At 40.0% G+C, this 24837-nt stretch overlaps 1 protein-coding gene across 8 annotated transcripts in view; it reads left to right on the forward strand.

The window, feature by feature from the left end:
• THO2 overlaps positions 1-24837 on the forward strand; it is a 323352-nt gene that overhangs the window by 15760 nt on the left and 282755 nt on the right. For all 8 annotated transcript variants that reach the window (XR_016249455.1, XR_016249456.1, XR_016249457.1 and 5 more), the window contains exons 3-4: positions 4021-4146; positions 12772-12813. Coding sequence is in view for 5 of the 8 variants with exons in the window: in XM_089385721.1 (XP_089241847.1) it covers positions 4021-4146; positions 12772-12813 (168 nt within the window). In the remaining 3 variants the exon portion in view is untranslated. The remainder of the gene's footprint in view (positions 1-4020; positions 4147-12771; positions 12814-24837) is intronic.

Genomic DNA, 24837 nt, shown 5'->3' on the forward strand with positions numbered 1-24837 from the left:
AACAAGGGACCGGCCAACAACAAGAGTTTTAGGCTAAAATGATGCATTATATGATAAGTTTGTTCCAATGACTAACACTACTCAGCAACAAGCCCAACCTCAACCTTAACTCATTATTTACTAGGCAGTTTCCATTGTTTAACAAACCTTCAAGCTGGACATTAATCTGTTGCTGCTTAAATTCAATGGGGCTGTCAATGTCAACAAACTGAATTGTTTAATATGTAGCATGGAAACTACAATGCCCTATGGTAACATGTTTCCTTAGGGTTTAGAGTTAACTAGGGTTTTATTTTAGTAAATCAGTAGGATTATATAATAGCAATGCACATTCACACAAAGCAGTTATCCTTCTATATATGCACACATATAGAGATTTCTGATTTCCACAGCAGTATAATTCTTCATCCAATTCACAATGAATTAAGACTGTCTGCCTAATACGCAGTACTGTATCCACAATAATTCCCCGGTACAAGAATATCGCAATTTAATAATCCAGCATTCCGTTGTAGCAATGCTAAAGCCCAATACTACCTAATCAATTGTTACTAAACTGATTACAACTCACTATCTACTATCTCTTGGCTAGCCGTGACAAAATGTGCTGTTACAGGGATGGTCATAGTGATCTGATTCTTGGGTTCTTTCCTCCAGAGATTCAGGATTCCCCATTCCGCTATCCACGTTTGAAGCTGTGTATGATGGAAGACCTGCCTGGAACCGAACTTGGTTTTGCACAGGATCTGGAAGTGGCTGCAGACCTAGAAGCAAAGAAGGTTCAGTTAAGGATACCCAGAGCCCTAGCGGGATGGTTGCTGGCCTCAGGAATACCATGGAAATAGTGAACAGATTTTGCTCAGTGACTCGCCTGTCTTTCTATGGCTAGCCGTAGCCTTAGAAGAGAATCCAGGGGCCAGATTTGTTGCTGTTCTCACAGAGCTGAGTGATGCGCTACTGTGCACCCTCGCTGATACCATAATTTGGACCTGGGAATGCGCGAAACCTCACGGAAATCTTCTTTTTGTATCTGGACAATATATAATTTATCTGCTGTCTTATGAGACTGAACTCGTTGACTAACCAAACAACCAGAGCACTTCTTAACCAGGAATTGGATTTGTTCAAAGGATGTGTCATAACAGAACAGTGGAGAAGAACAACTTTTTGACCAGATGAATAATATCAGAGGGCTGATTTTAGGATAGATCCGAGTGGCTTCAGGGTGATTTGCTTTGCCAGAACAAAGAAAATAGGTGTCTAGGTAGGGTGGGATCAGCTCCACCGAAACTCTACAAAGGATTAGATAGGGTAGGATCACCTCCACCGAAACTAATCAAGAAGGGGTCTTAAAACCCTCAGAGCCTGAGGATCAAGAAAATTAGAGATATTCCAATCCAAATCGATGATGATAAAATCATGCTAACTCTTCTTTATTTATAGATTTCTCCATGGGGCTTCTCCTCCTTAATCAAATGTGAGGGGTTCACTGTTCATATGCAACCCCCAATTTGGGCTTTTTCCCTAGCTATGCCAAAATTTACCCAATGTTGCCCCAAAACATTGGATAATTGAGTGTACCCCTTTATCATAGACTATAGCCTACGGGGTTGGATACAATATTCTGTCCTCCTGTGGGCAATTAATCCATAGGGGACATTACAGAAACTTATTTCAAAACTAATTCAACCTCATAGAGGTGAACAACATTTTGGTTGTTGAAGTTCACATCGAGGACCAAGCCTTGATATGGTGGCAAACCCATACCTAACATTTCATAGGCTATAGCTAACAATCAACCCTGATCGACACATGGGAAGACTTCAAGGATTATCTGCAAGAGGTTGTACGTACGAGGGTACAAGGATGATTCATTAGCAAATTGGCTACTACTTGGACAGTTGTTGCCAGTTGGGCAATCCCTCCGACAGTTATTGACGTCTTCAACAAAATGTCCATTAAGCTATAGTTAAGCAATTCTGAATAAATTTTCTGTATTAAGTTAATTTTTAGGCTATTGCTGCATTTAAGGAAGGAATTGGACCCTTTCTCTGTTATGTCCATGGAGCACATGTTTCAGATTAGTTTCAAAATAGAAGCTACACTACCAAAGACCATTCTTGTCGGTGAAAAGAAGCATGTTACCTCTTCTTGCCCCCCCTGCCACTTCCAAGAGACAATGAGCATTTCAAAAGTGAATGACGCTCTCTGCTTTGCACTGGTGCTCTCTTCCTAAATTGCAGCTACCTTTTGAGATTGAGACAGATGGTTTACAATACGACATACTTGTTGTTCTTAAGCATAGAGGACACATGATGGCATATCTGTTAGAGGCCTTATTCCCATGTCAAGATCCAACTACAACAACTATGACAAGGATATTCATGCACTGGTCTAAACACTTGAGCAATGGAAACAGTATAGCCTTGGTAAAGAAACTATGTTACATAGTGACCATTACCTTCAGTTTCTGAGTTCTGAGTCTAAGATTTATGGGCAAAGACATTTGAAAATGGGTTTCCTTAATTTGACAATTTCATTTAGTTATTAAATATGAGAAGGTTGTCTCAGATAAAATGGTTGGTCTCGTAAGAAGACCCCTTACCAAGGCCCTTTCTACCTTTAGATCTATGATATGCAGCATATGAGGATTGGAAATCCCAATGTGCTAAAGACCTTTGCTTTGGACCAGTCATGGAATCGGTACAACCCACTGGAGTCAATTAGATTCCATTCCTTGACTACAGAATAGGATGGTATTCTTTACAAGAAGAATCTGCTGTATGTTTTAGTTAGATCAACACATCTTCTCATCAAGGGGCCCTATTCATCATCCTATGGATGACATTTTGTTTTGCAGAAAAATGTTACAGAGTTGCTTCTTTTGGCCTGACATGCTGAAAAAGTGGAAGCATCCCAGATATGTTCACATTGCAACAAAAGAAAACCTGTGAACATGAAGCTTGGGCTGTATGATCCTTTGCTGGTTTTCACTAGGTCCGGACTGGAGTCCATGTCTGTGGATTTCAGTAGTGGTCAACCCACTACACAATGGGAACATGTGTTAATATGCGGGTTTTCCAAGATTAGGCATGGGCCTAACAATGATCATTATAAGAGCTATTCAGAATGACTCAGATGAGACAAGACTGTCTTAAAACACCTACCATGAATCCTTAGCAACATAAACCTTTGAGACTCTAGGCATATCATAGGAGAACAATTCTGTCATTGCCTGGGGTTTTTGGAAAATTCTCTTTCCAAATATTCATATTTCTGACAAATTCGACACTTGGAAAGTACATTCCCAAAATTATTTGTTTGAGACTAGTAGAAATGGAATGCTTAATAGAGTTACTTCGCCTTGGAAGGGTTTTGTTCAAGTCCAGTTCAATACATTCTAGCATGTGTGGATACATTGCTTTCAAGAGTAATATCTGGTAGCTTCACAAATTTTCTCAATGTTTCAACTTTCCTCCAATAATGTAACAAAAATTCTTCTTTCCGAAACTCGTGGGGAAGGCAAGACTTATCCAGGCTGAACTACTGAAGTTTGTGTGGTGTGATGAAATCTCTTTTCACAATATCTCATGAATTGTTGTAAAGCCAGGTTCATCATTCAAGTCCTATCTTTCTGCTTTGAAAACTAAGCCACCAAATCACTCATGTACTTGGCAGTAAGTAAGATAAATAGGGGGAGAGAGTTTGGTCATCATAAAATACAAATGCTGGATCATCCATTTTGGAAATACATAAAGATATAAATAATTGAAAAAATAAACAAAGAAATTGACGTTTTAAAGTTGTGAGCTTATTTGTTATTTATTTCAACTCGTGCATGAGACAGTCATTTATTTCAGAAATGTTTTTAAAATGCAAATGGTGGATTGCCCCTTTTTAAAATAAGTAAGTATTATATGATGCTCTTGTTTATGTTAAAAGTGCTAAAAATTAGGTGGGTTTCTAAGCATTGTTAATGGTATCTGGGCCAGGTATGTTAAACTTTGTATGCTTTTGCAGGTGCGTGGGGAATTGCCTTTTACTAAGTGCAGGATTGCACTTGACTCTGTGGAATTTTCTGAAAAGCAACTCAAGGAGGATGCCGCGTCTATTCTTGCAGATACAGTATCTCACATGGGACAAGAAGTAATCATTTCATTCGTGTTGCACTTTTGACTTATTTAACCTTTAAAGAATCTTTGGTGTGGCAAGAGTTGAAACACTTGTTTTACAGCTGTGTCATATTTCATGTGATCTCTTGCTCTTTTTTGTATTGTTTTTAGGATTAGAACACAACTGTATCATATTTCAAGCAATCTCTTCATCTTTTTTCTTCTGATTTTATGAGTAGTTTATTTGTTCTTTCTCTTCACAGAATTAGTCTCGTGATCTGGAAGGCTTAACTATTGTACAATGACTGTTGGTATCATTTATTAAAATAAAAAGTGAATTTTTATGCCTTTTCAATTCCATTTACAGTTCAAGCCCTTCACGGGCAGCTCAATTGGCGATGGCCGTGAAAATGAAGTGTTATGTATGAGGAGGTTTAAGGTTCAAATCCCCCTATTTACCTGTGCCTGTAGAAGGGGCATACACAGGCAACTAGGGGTTATAGTGGTAGCAGTTGGAATCGGCCCTGTGTTACTCAAGTACAACACCAGACTAGTTGCCAATTCCTCTAGTCACAAAAAAAAATCCATTTGTGTCTCCATGTAGGTAAAATACCAAATGCTTTCAAGAGAATCAGTAATCGCCCTTCAGAAGGGTTGAAACTTGAGGTATGGAATCCACTTATAATGGCATATGATGGATACATATGACCAAGCATGTGAGAGGTTGCCATTTTCTTTCACTCGAGCGAAAAAAATTGTTCACCCAAAATCAGTTTCATGGAAACTTCCCTAACCTCCACAAATCTATTTCTTAGAAATGATCTAGATTGGATCATTATATTGTTTTCCATCCATCTTGATCCTTTAAGGGTGGAAAAATGAAAGAAATCTACTGATAGGAGTAGTTTTGGCGGGGGACCTATATTGGAGATTGGGGTTAGAAACCTTCCAGGGCGAGTTTGAGGCCTTAAATGATGTTTTTTGGGGGTAGAACCTGCCGGTTCACCACTGCACCTCAAGAATTATGCACTTGAGGTGCAGTGGTGAACCGGCAGGTTCTACCCCCAAAAAACATCATTTAAGGCCTCAAACTAACCCTGGAAGGTTTCTAACCCCAATCTCCAATATAGGTCCCCCGCCAAAACTACTCCTATCACCATGAGAAGTAGCTTCTTTGAAGGAAGTTGGTTCGAAATTTGTAGACAAATTTAATTCACAATCATAAGAAACATCCATATCAACCGCTGAATCAAAATAATCTACATCACTTAAATTTTGTCTAGTAGATCTTCTTGTTCATGTCTTTCCAACTTCATCAGGATGAACACTTTCAAGTGTCTTTGTAATCCATTTTAGAGGACCTTTTTGAAATGGCCTAGGTTGTTTAGTTCACTCAGATGGGGTTGAATCAAGATTTAGCCTTCCAATTCTCTCAATCACATCACTCAAAGCATCTTCTTGATCAATGGTTAGAGCTTCATGAGGGGGAGAGAGTGTTTCAAAAGGAGATTCCACAGATTAATCCAATATAGGGAACCTTCAAGATGTGGAATCTCACTATCAAATTCCTGAAAAAAATTGCATGCTTGAATCTATCCAAGCGTGCACTTGAAGACCTTTCCAGCGGTGCAAGAATCATGCCAATCACTGTTTGGATGGAAAATTTATGCCTCTCGGATGGAAATTGCGATTGACAACCATAATTCAAGAGGATGCCACATCAAGCCCCATTTCTGATGGAAAAGCGACTAGCAACATAGGGACTGTGAAGAAGACTCTAAAAGGGCTGAGTTGTAATTCATGTTGAGGGTTGAATAAGGTCAATTTTAACCCCTAGTTGGCTATGAGGCCATGTTCTAACTGTGCCACTAAGAGGAAAAGGGGTTCCATTCTATTCAAGTGCATTTTGTTCCATAGTAGAGCAGAGTTGTTGGGAGTGGGGAGAGAGAGAGAAAGAGAGAGAGAGAGAGTAGAATAGAGGGGGTTTGGGTTCAGTAGCATACCACCGATATGGGTCTTCGATAGAGAGTGCCTACTCCTTTGTATTTGCATCATTTCCATTCATGCAAAGGAGAACATAGCAATCCCACTTTCCAGATAGGTTTTCTTTGGAAAGGGTTTCCCAGATCATATGTTGGTGTTCATTGTGATTGGTCTGTGTTTGTATTTCACTGTTCTCTACTTTTCACATTTATGTATTGCATGCATAAGCAGAAAAGCAATAATTAATAGATCCATAAATCTAAGGAAAATTAACCCTTGTAGTATATATTTCAAATTTCAGTTTATTTGTATCAGATCAATTGTGACGAATTGTAAATATCCACAACAATTTACAGATCATATTGGTATTAGAGCATATTTCTTTGGGTGTATTTTAGGAAGTTGTAGGGGATCATATTGGATTAAGCAGAAAATCATAAAACTGTAGCCATGGTCTACAAATCAGTTTATGATAACTCTCTAGATCTGGTAGAGGAGGGGGTTGGACGATTGGAAGCACAAGTTGTAGAGATAAACCATAATGTGACCCTTCTCATGGCGAACCTAAGAATAAGTTAGGGCTATTTGGAGAAGATGAAGGTTCCAATGCAAAGGTCAAATCAGAGGGAAAAATAGGGTGATCAAGAAGAACGAGAGGAGTCTAGGAAACTTCAGAAAGAGCAACCGAGCTAGAGCGTTGTGAACCATTTATAGGCTCTCTTCAAGATGGAAGCAAAGATGGACATTGAGCCATATCGAGGTGAGATTGATGCTTCAAAATTACATCACTACTTGTAGCAATTAGAGGTTTACTTAAAGTGTTCACCACATAGATGAAGAATATAAGATTTCATTTGTTTGTTTGAAATTGGATGACCATGCCTTGACCTAGTGGGAAAGACACACGGAAACCTCGAGGTTGGAGGGGGATACTCTAGTAACTAAGTGGGAGGATCTAAAACTCTCATAATGTCCAAATTCTACCCTATCGGTTATGTACAGGACTAGTGGATCCAGTGGCATTACTTCAAGTAGAGATGGGTAGAGTGTATAGGAGTACACCATAGAATTCAGGAAGATGGCATTAATGCTCAGTATATTTCCCAAGAACCCAAACGTACTCAATTATCGGGGGATGAGGCTTGTATGTAGGCACAATTTTTGGAAAACATAGTCTAGAAGAAAGGGTATTCGAGTGGTTCAATGCAAAAGGAACACTAGGAAGCTTCCAAAGGAAGGGGAAAGAAGTGAAAAGGGGGGGAAGGAAAAGAAGGCAACAACTACAACACACTAGTGCAAAGATCCTAGTAACCACTACAACCATTGTAACATCTGATGGTCACACAGAGGAGAAGTGCTGGAAACTACATTTAGAACTCAACTTGAAGAACTAGAACGGATAGAAGAAAAGTCTATTAGCGAGCGGTCAGGTGGAAGACAACTCAAATGTGGATGAGAAGATTGTTTTGACTTTGCACATTAGTGTAGGAAGGGGTGAATCCGAGTAGCCTTCAACAACAAGAAGAGAAGGAGATGACCAAACTCCTCCATATAAATATATAGGTTAGGATGACAAAATTTGGTGCTTTATTTGACTCAGGATCAGAGGAGAATCTCATTGTAGTAGAGTTGTTCAACAAATTGGGATTGGAGGTTCAAGATCATCCTAGCCCATATCCATTGGGATGAGTAAATAAAGATGCAGAAATCAAGGTAACAAAACATTGTAAGTACAATTTGCTATCATTGTTGATTTTATTGATGATGTAGAAATGATGCAGTTCCACTTATGTGTGTGGAGTTAGTTGTGTTTGCTAGACCCTATATGTACATGCAGGATGTAATATTCATATGAAGAGCCAACTAATATCGCCTCATCAAGGATAAAAAATCCTTCATCATCCACTCGGACAAGCATAAGTCTAAAGTTTAGTTGGTAAGTGCCAAGCAAGCTAAGAAAATGATCAGTTCTAACAAGTATGTTTTACTATTTTTAAGAGAAACTTATTTTGTAGAAGAGTCAATGAGAGCAAAGGTATCCTTGCAAGGGTGCACTAAGGAACAACGACAACAAAGGGGATAGTTGTTATTGGCATATAGGGTAGTGTTCCAAGAGTCTAAGGGCTGCCACCCAAGAGGTAAGTGGAGTACTAGATCCTTTCCAAACTCGCCGTTACCAAACATCAACATGTACAACTTTATGTTCTAAAAGCAAATGAGGTGACGAAGCAATTGTTGCAGATGCTGGAGCAAGTTGTTATTCATCCAAGTACCTTACCATTTGGTTCACCCACCATAATTGCGCTGATGAAGGATGGGACTTGGCGATTGTGCATTGATTACAGGGCATTAAACAAAATGACGCTCAAGAACATGGAACCCTTCCCTAGGATTGATGACTTGTTGGACTAGTTGTAGCAAGCAAAATACTTCACCAAGTTGGATTTAAAATTAACATATCACTAGGTTCGAGTAAAAGAAGAAGTCACTTGGAAGATTGAATTCAAAACTAAACAAGGTTTGAATAAGTGGTTAGTCATGCCATTTGGTCTATGCAATGCACCAACTACGTTCATGAGTTCAATGAATGATATACTGCACCCATATCTAGATTCATTTGTTATTGTTTATTTAGATGATATATTGGTATACAGTGCTACTTGGGAGCACATTTCACATTTGATGTAGGTGCTAGATGTTGGAAATCAAGAGGTTTTTCAATTTTGTCTTACATTTCCATTACATGATAATTACTTGTGAGTCTGTTAGCATTATTATTATTATGTTTTCTTTCTTTATCAAGCAATTACCATGAAACATGAAGATTACATAAGACAATAGAACAAAATATATAGGCTCCAAGCCAGGGCAAAACCCCTCCAAGGGGAAAACCCAAAAAATTCTCTTCCTATAGAATCAGATCAAATGAGACATCCAAGACCTTTCCACCCTTGTAAGAAGCAAGTCCAACCTTCCTTCTGCTCAGATTTTGGGCTTCCTTTTTCTTTGTGAAAATTTTAGATCAGATGCTCCAAATCATGTGTCCAAAATGAACTCCAACTTTCTTCTATTTATACTTGTCTATAGGGGTGCGAACAATCATGTCCCTTGGGGCAGAGCCTACATGATAGATAGGGCTGACTTGACTTCTAGAGGTAATTTTTCCCAAATTACATAATTGAAAATTCTTTTTCTTTTTCTTTACAATAGGTCCAATTAGGACTTTGACTTTTTGACTCAAGAAAACCTAGAAGCACGAAGAATATGCTTATGTAAATAAAATAATAATTCTTCAGCATGAAACCCATGGTTGAAAAATAATATTTCTTTTTCTTCTTTTGCATTTTACATAAAATATATGACATAAGTACATTGACAATTATGAAAACTGAACCTAGTTACATTTTCCAACACTAGAGACATTAAAGATGCTTTAGTTGTTGGAAAATCTCAATAAGTGTGAGTTTATACAACAATATTTAGTGTGTGTAGGCTATGTGATTGGTCTAGGGGAGCTCAAGATAGACCCTACCAAGATGGAGGCCGACATGAAGTGGTTGATGCCTACTAATGTTTTTGAGGTCAAGAGTTTCCTTGGGGCAATACATTACCTAAGGAAATTCATAGCGTCATTTTCAATAGTAGTTCCACCAATTTCTGCCATAACGAGTGGCAAGACTTCCAATGGGGGAAGGTTTAGTAGAAGATATTTTGAGGAGTTGAAGAAGAAAATTAGTCAAGCATTGGTTCTTGCATTACCAAACTTGCAACAACCTTTCGAAGTGGAGACAGATGTGAGTAGGTATGCTATGGGAGTGGTCTTGATGCAAGGAGGAATGCTTGTATGCGCAGTTCTCAACTACCCTACCTACTATAAAGGAACTATATGCCTTGGTACAAGTTATCAAGAAGTGGAACCACTATTTGATGCCATAGGAGATAGACATCCACACAGATCACTAACCACTCCAGTAGTTGCTTGCCTAAAGTAAGTTACAATAGACGAGGCATTACAAGTGCATGGGGTTTTTACAACAGTTTCATTTAGTGATCACGTACAAGAAGGGTAGTACAAACAAGTTGACCGACATGCTTTCAAGGCCACCCACATAAAAAATTACAGATGCACATGAAAACTTTTACCATTGATGTAGAGAGGCATATACAAAGAATAAGGACTTCCTGGAGGTGTTTCAGTAGTTGCGGAGCTAGAGTTATACAAATAATGGAGATAAGTATCAAAGAGGCTCACACCTCCAAGAATGTGAGGAATTTTGGTATAGGGAAAAGAGTAACCAACTTATGGAGGTGTGTGTACTGGCCCAAAATGCAAGAAGATGTAGCCATATTTAGAAGAGGATGGATGTTTTGTTGTACTAGCAAGCCTACTAACATGAAACATGGTCTATACCATATTTTACCCGTAGCCACTCGTCATTGGGAAAGTATTTTCATTGACATTGTGGGAGGCTTACCAACAACTAGTAAGGGACATGACCACTTATTCATGGTGGTTGACAAGTCAAGTAAAATGTGAATTTTCATGCCATGTAAAAATACCATCAACGAGCAAGAAGTAGCAAGATTGTTCTTTGGACAAGTTGGGATGCACATTGGCATAACAAGAAGCATCATTTCACACAGACACACTAGATTTCTAAGTTCATTTGGACGAAATTGTGGGGGAAGATGGCCACAAAGTTAAAGAGGTCTATAGCATCTCTTCCACAAACAAATGGGCAGACAGAAGTAGCCAACAAGACTTTGGTAGAGCTTTTGAGGGGTTACAATCATAAGCATTTGAAGACTTTGGGATATACGGCACTTTTATAATAGAGCAGTCCCAACTTTTATTGGTAAGTTTCCATTTGAAACTTGCTTTGGATATTTGCCACCATTACCTTTGGATATTGCATATGGACTACAAGGAGTGAGGGGGGAATGCACAAGTGATGCTTTAAGGGTAGAGAAATTTGTTGAGAAGATTTGGTAGATCCATTTGCAAGTACAGGAGAAACTAAAGAAGTTATTGAAAAGTATGAGGCCAGGCATGATCAACACAGAACATAAAAGTCATTTAGAGTGGGAGACAGGGTATGGTTACAATTGAACTGAGTTGTCTTTAGTGCGACTTTTTGGAAGCTTTTCCGGTGGGTTTTTCTGGTCTAATTTCTCTAAAATCCGGTAGGAATTTATTGAAATCACAAGTTTGATGGGTAATCCTGCACAATGGAAGTGCCTTAGGGGTTTTTCAGCGTGATGAATTCATATATATTGTCAAAAAACCAGTTTAAATAACACAAATCAAGATTTCACCTCAAAAATTTCTGCCAGATTCGGGCCCCGGAAAATCCAAAAAGTCGCACTAAAGAGAACTCCCGATTGAACGAGGAGAGGCTACATGGTCATGGTAAGAAAATCAAGGCTCTATGATATGGTCCTTTCATGATACTAGAAAAGATGGGAGATAATGCCTACAAACTTAATCTACCGCCACACATCTGCATTTACTCAGTGGGGAATGTGGCGAATTTGAAACTCTATGAGCCCTTCTATGTTTGGACTAGAAAGAGGAGCCAGTCCCTCCCGTAGAAGATTTAGCACCAAATGCTCAAACAGAGTTGACAGAGGACATGATTTTGTAGAAGAGGTCCCTAACTACAAGACAAAGGAAACATGACCTTTGGAATATTGGGTTGAAAGAAGAGCTTCCATTCAATGCTAAACTTGGAAATGAAACTTTTGTTTGACAAAGTTTGTAAAATAGTGGAAATTTTGAAGAAAAATGGAACATAAATTGCAAGAAAAGAAAGATTGCACAAACTTTGATCGTAAAATTTCTCGCCATCCTCTATCCATTAATGCACTAGTTTTCCTATTCTTTTACATTTATTTAATCTCATACATACATACGCATTTATAGCTAATATAAAACAATTAATGGGTGCTGACTCAAATTGTATGTAGACCCAGATGTAAGACATCGTTTTTCCTAGAGTTCTAAGAAAGGAAAAAGAAAGAGAGTTTTATTTTTATTGGAAGTCAGATGACCAACTAGCTGTAGGCAGCTCAAGGAAATTATTTGTGATAAAGAATTCAAAGGAAAACCATTTTATCTCAGAAATTTGTCCAAAATTAGTGGAAGAAAATGAATCTTTTGCTCCCTATGCTTCTCTCTCCAGGGCTCCAGCCTTCTCCAAGGGAATTCAAGGAGAAGTGCACTTGTACCCCGACACACCCAGGATGCTCTTGGAACAGAAGCCAGACGCTATTTGGGTCTCCTCAGGTCAAGCTCAGTGGTCATGCTGGTAGCAAAATCTAGTCCCTGAATGGTGGAGGGCTAGTTATATATATGCATGGTGCCCTTTGACACATGGCACCCATGCAGGCAACTTTGTTGAAATTTTTTCTATGCTTCTCTCTCTCTCTATATATATATATATATAATCTCATATACACATACTCGTTAGAGTGTGAAAATGTAAATCTAACCTGCAGCATCAGATGGGACAACTTAATTGGTGGTGATGGGAGATTGATCCCAACTTGACTTATTGTGATGCATTTATTTACATTCATTTCTTTTGTTTCATTGGCCTTGCTTTGGGGGCAGTGTAGGATTTCTTTTGTTCATCTTTTATTGTTTTTTTCTAATATTGAACTATCTGTTTTGCAGCTCACTTTGCCTGGTGAATACAGGGGTCGACTTATTGAATTGGTATGCTTAAAATCTTATTCAATGCTCCTTTAATTTGGTTTCATGTAAAATATGCTTTAATGCAAAACTTCATTTATTTCCTACCCTTCTAGTGGTTTTCTTGTTATGTCAATAAATCTTGTCTTTGTCTCATTTTTTAATGTAATTCTGAGGTTCTTTTCTCCGAATTAGATAATTATGTCGATTTCAATTTATATTCATAAATAATATTTCAATTCAATTCATTGCCCTCGCAATGTAATTTTATTATTGTTGGTTTGCTTAAGAAGCACATTGTGTAGTCAGTGTTCTAGCTGATGCGTAGTTTCAAAAGTTCACTTTAACACAAGATAAAGTAGATAATAGTGATAAGTAGTCATATTAATAACTTGTCTCATGATTTGAGGACCATCTACAGTTGATTTAGGGGGCCGAGTTACAACTGTTTGATAGGTGGCAAATAGGGGCAGTAAACTAGGAGAGAGGGGGCGTTAACTCCCACCTCACCCCCCTCCTTTTACACTTAAGATAACGCTACAATCTTGAGATTCCAGCTACAGCCACACGCAGGCCTGCAGTTACAGCCACACGCAGCAGTAGATGACAGTCTCAATGAAGTAGGGGAAACTCACATTTTTGGTGGGATTGGGCTGTCAGTTAAGTGGGGAAATTTCCCCGTTTTCCTTCACATTTGGCAAAGAATTGGCATGCACCGACAGTCAATGATATGCTTAGCCAGACTTAAGGAGACAACGCTGCCACCTACAGGCAGTCACACAACAAATTCGTTGGGCCTCTTGGGGATCCTCTCGAAAAGCTCTATATATTTACCCATTTGCTCTCATTCTTGAGAGGGAAGCTTGATAGCTTGGGTAAACTTTGTTGTAATTTTGCTATATTGTTAATATGAGTAGACTTTGGAGGTCAATGGTCTCTTGCTTTGTGTGGTTTGCCATGTGGTTATGTTGAGGTAATCTTATTGGTTTTTATGCTACTTGTTTCAAGTTGGTGTGGTAATCTAGGCCTTGATAGGGACATTGTTTTCCAAGGGAGAGAGTAGCAATTGCTTGTTATTCTCTTGAATTTTTGGATTCTAGATTTAACTATTACATGTGCTTCTAGGTTGAATACTTGAATAACATGTTTAATTGATCATTGTGCAAATTTCATCTATTTTGCTAATCTTGTGAGCAAGATCTTTAAGTGTGGTTCACAGGTACCTCAAGGATTGAAGTGGGAAAGTTTCATGGTTGAACCATCCACTTTCAAGCATCCTAAGAGGCATTAGTCCCAATTGGACCAAGGACTTTCAAAGGCTTCAAAAAGGGCTTTCGAAGAAATTCCCTCACTTATTTCTCGTAAAATCTTATCAACATTATTGGTTTTTGTTTCAAGCATTATATTGCCATAGCTGGTGAATTGAAGGCTTGTATTTGGTGCTATTCCAACAGTCACAAATCAACCAGGAAAAAATGATTAAACTCAGCTATTTGTGGCCATCCTAGAATAGGAACTTCATTCAATTAATCTAGAATTTGTCTAGAAAATTTTGATCAAGTTTTGTTACTAACATTGCAGATGTCCAAAGTTTATTTTGGCATCTCTCACCTTGCATGTCTACTGATCTGTTTTGCAGGCCCATAGAATGCAAGGAGGAGTATTGGTGGATTGTGCTGAACTCTTGAAGATTACAGCCACCACGACCCATTTTTCTTTCCTTCACCAGCAACTTTAAATTTACTGATCTTTCTCTTTGCTCTTCATTGAAAATCAGGCATTTAGGCATCTATTTGGACTGCTGTCCTAACCACTGTTGATAATATCGGCGATATATCCGATATTTATCGCGATATTTTCGGCAAAACGATATATCGCCGAGAAAATATCGCGATATTTTCTGTTTTGATAATATCGCGATATTCAAAATATTGGCAAATATCGGAAAATATCATATCGCGATATTTTGAAAATATCGGCAAAATATCGGCTATATTTAAAAATCTGAAAAAATTATTTTATGCTTGCCGATATTTGCCGATAATATTTTCGCCGATATTGCGATAAGATATTTTCTGGACCCTCGCCGATATTTTTCCGATACCGATATTTTCAACACTGGTCCTAACAACCACCCTTTTTGCTAAAAAAAACCAATTTTACTGTCATTCCTTAGCAAAATATTATAGGAATCTAACCTTTTAAACTTAGAAATTTTTGCTTTTTATATGATAGTGACCTAAGTAGTTTTGATCATCTTTGAGCATTTTCCAAACTAATGATCTTTCTGATCTATTGTAGACCTGTGATAGTCCAAGAGGAGTGTTGGTGGAAGATTAAAACGCCCAAAAGACTTCCATTGGCTTGCTGATTTTGAAACCATTATCTGTCCCTTGTATCCCCTTTAGGGGGCTTTCCTCATCCAAGAAACCATTGTAATTTTGTAAAGAAGGTTCTCTTTTGGGTTTGCCAAAAGATCCATTGTAACTCCTCAATATTTCTCTTAACTTGCAACCTTTTGGGGAAGAACATTTGATCCCTTTGAGGGAATCTTGTTGTAAGTTCTCTCCAAAACATCTCTTCAGGTCCCTTTTCCAAAAAGGATTTATTGTAAACTCTCTCTCTCTCCATCCCTCGTTCTATGAGAGAGATTTGATAAAGAGATTATTTTCTTGAGCGTTAGGGGATTTTCCCCTAAGCATACCCCCTTCCCCATTTGGGGGAGTGTTTCCTATGGTGCTTGAATGATTCTCCTTTCTTGTCATTAGAGTAGTTGGCTTATTTTAATTTCAAGCAATTCTCTAGATTATATTTAATCTCTCAATAGTTAGATTCGTCTTTTGCAATAATTAATTTACCTTCAACTTTGTTGGTTGAAGTAGTAACTTAGGGACTCTCTTCTCCTTAAGAACCCCGAATTTGTGATTGGGGCCCCGACGAGCATAAGGCTTGGGGAAAGTGTTGAATTGAAACTTGTTCATTCTCGCAACTAACTAATTGGCAATCTAAATTAACTTTAAAATAAACCAAGGACACCATTGAGGAAGGCAATCTTCACGTCCATCTGGTGGATCTTCCACCCCATCTGAGCTGCAAGTGTTATAATGGTTTCGATGGATGTATAATGGGACATAGGTGCAAAAATCTCATCATAGTCAATGCCCTCCACCTGAGAAAACCCTTTGGCTATTAATTTGGCCTTGTACTTTTCTGCGCTCTTGTCAATTGCCTACTTAATAATGTAGGCCCACTTGGATCTAATCACAGATATGCCCTTCGGCCCTGGCATAATCTCCTAGACATTGTTTTGCATGATGGAAGAGTACTCTTCCACCATAGCATCATGCCAAACCTGCTGAGAGGCTGCCTCGTGGTAGCTAGAAGGCTCTGTGTCTATGGCCTTAGTCATAAAGGCCATAAAACCTAAATATCTCCGAGGTTGTTTGCTCTGTTTGAATGTAGAGCTGGGTGACCCTACCCTGTCCTGAGCTTCCCGAATTAACAGATCATCCCATCTCGATTTTCCCCTGGTTGTGTTAGGTGTCACTACTGGAGTGGGCCCTGCTTGCTCTTTTGTCTCCTCCTGCTCCTATGCCTCCCCATCTGATTGTTGTATGACCTCCTCAACAATTGGATGTGATGTGGTTTGAGGGCCTGGTTGAGCCTCCTGCTTTAGGAGCTAACAAATCCTCCACTTGTGCTGTAACTTGCTCACGCTCTAAGGACTTTATAAGAGCCCATTCCTCCCCAAACTTGACATCCCGCCTGATAACTATCTTCCTCTATGCTAGTACGTACACCCTGTATGGCTTGGATGTGTCATTGTAGCCCATGAAATTCCTTTTTTCTGTTGTAGGCCTATGCTTCTTTCTGCTCTATTAGGGCATATGGCAATAAAGCACACTACCAAAAATCCTGAAGTGTGAGACATCCGACTTCTTGAAGGTGAATGCCTCCTCTGATGTAACTCGTTATAGCACTTTATGTGGACTTTTATTATGTAGATAAATTGCATTGTTGCATGCCTTTGCCTAAAGGAATAATGGTAGTCCCTGGTCATGCAACATGGATCTGATCGCTCCAATAATACTCCCGTTTTTGCTCTTTGCCACCGCATTCTGTTGAGGGTTATAGGGTGTGGTGAGCTTTCTTTTGATGCCCTCCTTGGCACAAAAGAGATGTACTCCCATCCACTATCTGAAGGCATTGGAGATGTACTCCCATCCACTATTTGATCTCAGCGCTTTGACCTTCTTTCCTTTTTAGTTCTCTACCAATGCTTTGAACTTCGAGAACACTTAGTCTTTTTTCTTCATGAAGAATATCCATGTATGCCTTGAATGGTTATCAATAAAGGTGATGTAATACTTGTATCCCTTGAGGGATGGGGAAGATAATGGATCACATACGTCTGAATGAACCAACTCCAAGATGCCCATGGCTCAGTTTTCACCGATGGGAAAGGACATCTTGGCATACTTGCCAAGTGTGCAACCCTTGCACACACCATGCTAGCTCGTGTTGCACTGTGGTTATCTTCCTGCGAATTTTTAGTGCTCCATGGTGTAAATGGCCCATATGTCTGTGACATAGCTCCCCAAGGTCTCGACCCTGCTCATAGTGCTCTTTGTTGCTACTCAAGGTTGCGATTGCCTCAAATTGTAGCTTGTAAAGGTTTTTCACCCTCACACCAATTTGCTTCATAGCTCCAGAATTTAAGGGCTTGAGGTAGGACTTTCCTATACAAAAAATGACCTTGTAACCCTTGTCTTCTAGGGTTGAAACATAAACAAGGTTCTTTTTAAGGCATAAAACATAGAGGACATCTTTGATATGAAGAGGGTTACTAGTCTCCCTCTCAAATCTAATAGTACCTGTTACCCACCACCTTTTGGGTGATATCCCCAAGAGAAACTTTTTTCCAGGATGAGCCTCAACCGACAACCAACAGGCCCATGATGCCTCCTACTTGCTCGTTGTGCCATTTCTTTGGCACCTGAGCCAGCCATGTGGTCCATCAGCCACCTGTATTGATCATATGTTTGAAGGTGGGCCTCCCAAATCTAAAGGTATGTCTTGTCATTTGGTAATTGAGTATTGGGTTTACTTATCATGGATACTTCTAGGTATGGATTGATGGGGGGATTTGGCGGAAAGAGTGGGCTTAGTTTGTGCTCCTGTCCCCTTGATCTCTTTTGGTTGTTACCCTTGGATCTTAGTCTCGTGGGATCTCCTTTATTGGCCATTTGGTTCTAACTTCTAGGGTGGTACTACTTAGGAAACCCCGATTTTTCCCTCTCCTTTATCTGCACATATCATTCCCTTCCACTCACTATACCTCCATTCATCTTTTCTCCCACCTGGGTCCACATTCCCATTATGGGTCCACATAGGGCTAGCCTCCCTGTCTCCTTGCCCCCACCTTGGGTTAGGCCTAGAATGATGCCCCAGAGGTTGAAGCAATTAAAAGAAAAAGTGAAAAGCATAAATGGCCACATTTAACAAGAAATTGTACCACAAAATGCAAAAGGTGGCTGAGACAAAAATAATTACCACGTGTGCAAAAGCAGACACACGAGCTCTACCCCATCCATGGCCATCACCCTGGATCCATAGGCCCTAGATGAGCCTCCTCTATTATTTAGGAACCCATGATTGTCTCAACCCCTGGAGGGCAATGAACTGCCCTACCTCAAAAGGGGTAATCATTGCTATATTGCTACATCATGCTGTTGCCCTTTGAGCCTCGAGTAGTTAATTAAATAAAATTCACAAAAGGCAAAAGGCATATAATATAAGGGTGGAAAAATTAAGGCCAGGGCACCTCATGTACCATGACTTCTCGCTCTTATACATTATACACCCAGGTTTGGGCTTCCCCTTATCTAGCTACCGCTATGCCCCATTATGTGGCCCAGGGTTGCCCCCGTCATTCCCTATTCCATCTCACCTATTTGTCATTTTCCAACCCCATTAGAATGGTGTACCTTGAACATACTATCCCTTCTAAGGGTTGAAACCACCTAATGAGGTACTTGGTTAACCCCCTTTGGAGTTTGGAGACACTAGCACATGCCAAAGCCCACTACGGAAGGGCATGGCATTACGAAGTGCCCACTTTGTTATCCATGGTTTGTAAGCTCCTTTACCCGATTATTCTAATGAATGATTGTACTGGAAGCCTAGGGGATGCAATGGATCTTATGCAGGATTGTAGGTGGTTTACATTTGGGTTTGGCTTCCCTATATGGGATCATGACCCCCAAAGGTCCACATTGGCACATGTAGGGTGTGCATGGAGAGCCATGGGCCTCAACTGCAGCAGACAACACTCCACAGATCTTCATGGATGTTCAGAGACTACTAGCAATCCACTTTTGGGACGATGGTGACATGATTGGTACATTATGCCCAACAACCCCCCATAGGAGCCCCACACTCTTGGCAGGTGTTCCAACACTTGCACGATGTAATGGCAACATTATTCCACCACATGGACCATTGCAGAGGATCTACAAACATCTCCGATTCATATGGAGACCCATGGGGTCATTGATGTGCCCTCAGATCCACTGAGAGCACCACAAGTCCACTAATTGGAGAACAAGGGGCCACCCCCTTGTCCATCATATTTTGAGGAATTTATTCCTCAATATGGCACTTCAGGATGTTATTGAGCCTTTGGAGGGTCCTACGACATGCACATATCATTATTTGGCCCCTTGTGAGGCTTGCTTTTACATTATGAGCTAGTATGGTGGGCTTGTCACCATTAAGAGTTATTATTTGCACATTATTTTATCTTTAGGATCCCATAGGCTAATTCGAACTCCTTAGGAGGCTATATATTGATGTTAGATACATTCATTTGTATCATCACTTGACTTGGGATCTCTTTACTCAGAGAATTTTCACACTTTTTCCTTGGTGGATATTTTCTAGAGATGGATGAATTTTGACATATGGATTTGGGCTATTTATCTTGTCTTGGAGTTTGTCTTGTGAACGAAATGCTGATTGGATATACTCTATAATGTTGTAAGTGAATTTTGATGCTATTGTTCTTGTTGCTGCAAACTGCTAAAATTAGGGCTAGTTATTGCATAATTGAAATGTAGAATCGAGCAAGTTTTAGTTTAATGTGTGGGCCAATGTTATACGAATGAAATGTCCTAGAGATTATTTGTCTCGATAAGCTTGCATCGTTTGCTTTGAAGTATAAATGCTTGAAGGTCACTTTTTTTGTCTTTCCCTCGACATTGGATGAAGTTGACTTTCTGGGCCTCCTTAATCAAGAAACCAAGTTCCTACTCATTATTATCTTTGACTCCATATCCCCAAGTGAATTAGGCACTGGTCCCTTAAAGGGGTGATCATTTTAACCTTCCTCTTACCATTTTCCCCTTTTTCCCGAAGTCTAGCCCCATTAGGTCACCTAGGGCATCACTTTCCCGAGAGTTGACCCAAGGAAAAACTTCGATCTCCTATAGGCTACTGCGCTGGTGGGCCCCCTCCCTCCTCCAAATTTGAGGCAATTCTAATGGTAGAATCTCCGGGAATCCTAAGCCCTAGCTCTAAGATTGAATTTTGCCTAGGCATCCCTAAGGCTAGACCTCAACAAGATCAATTCAACCTTTTGAAGTAAATATTCTTGTTTGGTTCTTTCCTTTCACCTTGTCCAGGATAGGAGCATCATTGGTTGCTACATTCCATCCCCGAACCTGGATTGGGTCCAGTTGGCCTCGTGTGGTCCCACTTCTAAATAAAGATTACTTGTCAAGGACCATTTGGGAATCCAAGTTTCCCAAGGATTATGGGGATTGAGAACCTTGTCTATAAGCCTATTCTTTCTCCCTCAACCCTCCAATCTTCACCCGTCACCCGTCACCCCTGAAGGACCAAGTCCCTTGCTTAACGAGCAAGCAAGTTCCATTCTTCACTCCATCCTTGGGAAAGGGTTTCCAGGGTCACTTTCCACCTATCCATTGACATATATTTTACAAGTGATCCCTACACTACTGGGACTCCTCCCATCGGTGAAAGTCTATAAAGAGCAGGGAGACTTAGTTGTGGTGACAGTGGGCTAAGGCTCCACCGTTGCCCTTAACCTAGTAGTTTCCCTCTTAGGAACCCTTTTTAGGTCCCTTGTTGGTTTGAGTGGTAAGAATACCCACACACTTGGTCAAGTAATTGCCATATTCTCGTACCTCAATGTGAAATTGCATGCCCTTCTTCGTCAATTGGCTGAAATATTCCTTGTTCCTAGTCATATGGCTGGATACTCCACTATCAATGTACCATATGTTGCTAGCTACAAAGCTTTCCATGCAAGCTATGAGCGAGAACTACTCAAACTTGGAACTCAACTTGTCCACTTCTGTCGAAGTTGCCACTTTGTCCTTCTTAGACCCCTTCTTCCTCTGTGGACACTTGGTGGTGTAGTGTCCACGCTAATGGCATTGGAAACATTTTATTTTGATGAGATCCTTCTCTTTCTTGCCTTTGGAGCTAGACTTGTCCCTTCCTGCATTCTTCTTGCCTTTGGCCTTGTCCCCTTTGCTAGCTAGGGCAAAGTTCTCCTCTTCCACATGCTTAACATGAGCTCTAGATCTAGCCCGCCTCCTAGTGTCCTTCTAAACACAATCACCCCTAACAGCTTTGAGTCTAGAAGCTTCTCTTTACCACTCTTTGCATCTTGGAAGTTGTTCCATGATTTGTGAAGCCTTAACAATGCAAGGCTCACCAAATCTTCTTCCAGTATTGTCTCCCCCACACCGGCCAACTCGTCCTTCACTTGGGTGAATCTAGTGAGATAGGAAACTATGGGCTCAGACTCTCCCATCTGGATGTTTCTTAGCTTGTCCTTGAGCACGAGTTTTTTGGCTTCGCTTGTGCCCTGGTAAAGTTTCATAATTGTTATCCACATTTCCTTAGTAGACTTCTTGCTGGAAAGATGTGGAAATGTGGTCTTTGACTCCCTCAAGAATTAGACTACTCGCTCTGGCATCATTCGTGTTGTGTTAAGCCAATTGCTGGGGGTTAGTTGGTGGGTTCTCCACAAAATCCTTCACACCTTGCTTGCCAAGCACCCCAAAAATTCTCTCCTTCCATGAACAAAAATTTGCTACTTTCCTCCAAACCGTGCTCTGGTCTCAAACCCTTACATGACATCTCGCTGGTCGAACTTGTCCAAAAACCCCAACGTGTTGGTTCGGTGGTAAAAGTTGCGCTTTGACCCTTTACTGGAACAATTTGCACTTATATATCCACTCGCACATCCTTAGTGCAAGCTGTTCCTATACCTGAGGTCGAAGCAACATTGTGGTGGTCTTCACTTAGAGACGTAGCTCTAATACAATGTTAGTTTTCTAAAACCCAGCTAACTAATCTGTGAATTTTAACCATGCAAAGAATGAAAATTTGAACTTTAACTTTTAACCCACAAATATGTCAAGTTTTCTAACTTGCATGCAATGAAAAATAAAAGGAATAGATGAAGATAAGCACACCATAAAAACAATGTGAAATAAATTTACCCACGAAACCCCAATCCGGGGAAAACTTGCAATCTTCGTGTTTTATTGTTCAACTTAGCAAAATTTGATTAAGGAAAAGATTACATTCAAGAGGGAAAACTTCCCTTTCTCTCTCTGCAAGCCCTCTACTCAGCTGTCTGCCCATTGCAAACACGCGTTGCCTCTTTTTTGCGCACTGGTACGGACTCACAGTACTTGTACAACATCTTCGGTGCAATTATCTCGACCCCTGGAGAGGTTGGCTAGAAGTGATTCTCGCTGAATCAACCTCGTTTCTTTGCCCCTTTCAATTCTAATATGAAACCCTAGCGCTGAGCTAAACCATTCTCTCTCTCTCGTTGAGCTGAACACCAAGATGTCGTATGCATTATGACGAAGTTTTGTGCCCTTTTTCCCTCTTAGAATTTGACTTGGGCCCACTACTGCCACGAATGGCCGAGATTAGATCTCCTTAGATGGTTGAGACCGATCTAATTTTTGATTATAGGAAAATTTAAATATTCCCAAGTCAAAAACAAATAGAGAAAGGTAAACTGCGCCTTGGCCCCAGTTGCGGGTACTTCTGCCAAATTTAATGCACTTGCTAAATATGGCAGAACCCTTCCTCCTCTAACTTCATTTAACAAACTTGTCTAACATAGATTTCTTAAGCCTTAATTTTTTTTGCAGGGTCCATCCCCTTTGGCTTCACTAGGAATTAGCCTAGATGCAGGAGTTGAGACTTGAGTGACAATAACTTAGCTTGAAACTTGCCCCTAAGCCACACCAAGTGGAGTTAAATATTTTCTCCATGATATCCCAAGTGTGGATTCAAGCGATAATAGGAACCATGAGGAATTTGCTCAAGGCCCAACGCTGATCTATGGGAGGGAAACGTTGGGGCTACAAGGCCACGTTTTCTCTCAAAATGGGGCAAAACATCCTCTGGAATGTGCTAGCCATCCCTCAAATGATCTTTGTTGCATGAGCGTTACCACCGGAAACAAACCTCAGAAGATCAAGTGTGATCAACATCATTAGGGACAAAAACCCTTAAAGCATCATAGTGGACCATATTTAATGCTATGGGCACAAGAATACTTCACACAAGACTTACCTTCATATGTCTAACTAGCTTAAGATTTGTAGACAAGTTACCTCACTTATTTTAGGGATTATTGTTCAACAACCCTATTAGGTGTTTCCAATCCTTAAGGGGAGTGATATGTCCTAGGTAGACATATCAATCCATAGGTGTATTCGATAATTTGGTCATGGAGTGGGAAAGACTTCAAGCAAGATGCCACAACGATGAGACTAAGGAAAGGGGGTCCAACATCTTGAGTATATTGATGTAAGGGGGAGCAATCATGGATGCATGAGATACCCCTTTCCTCTGCTTGTTTTTTCAACCCCTATAATGTGTCTTTTGATTTAATGATTTATCTTTCTTTGGTGCATAGCTTAGGAGACCAAGCTTGCTTTGTGGTTTTCCAATATCCTTTAAAGATGTAGCAATTTTCTCGCTCATTGGGGTTGAGACATTCGAAAGTTCCTTTATTTTAGATTAAGCATTAAATGCTTGAGAAATTGGGTGATGGCTAATGAAAGGCCGTGGAGCTCACACAAAATAACCATCTTTTGCATTTTATGTTTTGTTTCTTTTGTGGCTTTATATGATTTTATTGTTTCTTTAATTGCATCAACCTCCAAGGCCAAGCTTCTAGGCCTTAACTCATAGATGTGGAGATAGGGTGCCAATCCCAATGACTAATGGAAATCAACCCAAAGAATGAAGATGAATAACAAGGATGGAAAGTGGTAAGTATGGAGTACCATGGGCACACTAATTACCGATGCCTCCCTATTAGTGCCCCTCCTAAACCACAAGGCCTTAAAGGAGATATCCCTAGAGTAGGGTCAAAGGATAGCCTCGTAGTTGAAGTGTGGGAACGAAGATGCAATCAAGAGCGATCAATTATCCAATTTTGCTTGTGATTCATGTTAACATACTCTTAACATTAAATTAAAGCACAAGATTGCTAAAATGGTTAAAGTTCCCACACTTCGCCTAGGATGTTAGCCTTTGACCTAGTTTGTGGATAGATGACCCACCTTCCCTTGAAAAGATTGCTAGATGGGTGAAAGCATTGACTAGAGCAATAGGTTGAGAGCTTTGACATAAAGCTATTTGATGACCATCATAAGGCTGTTGGATGGGTGGTTGTTGAATGTGGAGAAATTTTTTCTCTTATGGGTTACCATTTTTGGTGGGTAATAGTTACCTTGCTAAATATCTTGAAAATTCACAACCTTAAATTAGTTGAAACTTAAACCAGGCAAATCTCCCAACATGGTACTCAAATATGTAATCATCATGTCAATTGGGCCACTCTTAGAAATTGCTAAGATTTGCTTGAAATTTGGGCACATCCCCCCAAAGGGTGTATGAACTATGATCAAATCTCAAAAAGATAGTCATGCAAGAACCAACTTGACCATAGCCTCGGGGGGTCTTTGACCTCCCATTCTT

The sequence above is a fragment of the Pinus tabuliformis genome, chromosome Q (assembly GCF_031772625.1).
Source record: "Pinus tabuliformis cultivar Carrire ecotype Pingquan chromosome Q, CPIR1, whole genome shotgun sequence".
In the NCBI taxonomy this organism is placed as follows: domain Eukaryota; kingdom Viridiplantae; phylum Streptophyta; class Pinopsida; order Pinales; family Pinaceae; genus Pinus; species Pinus tabuliformis.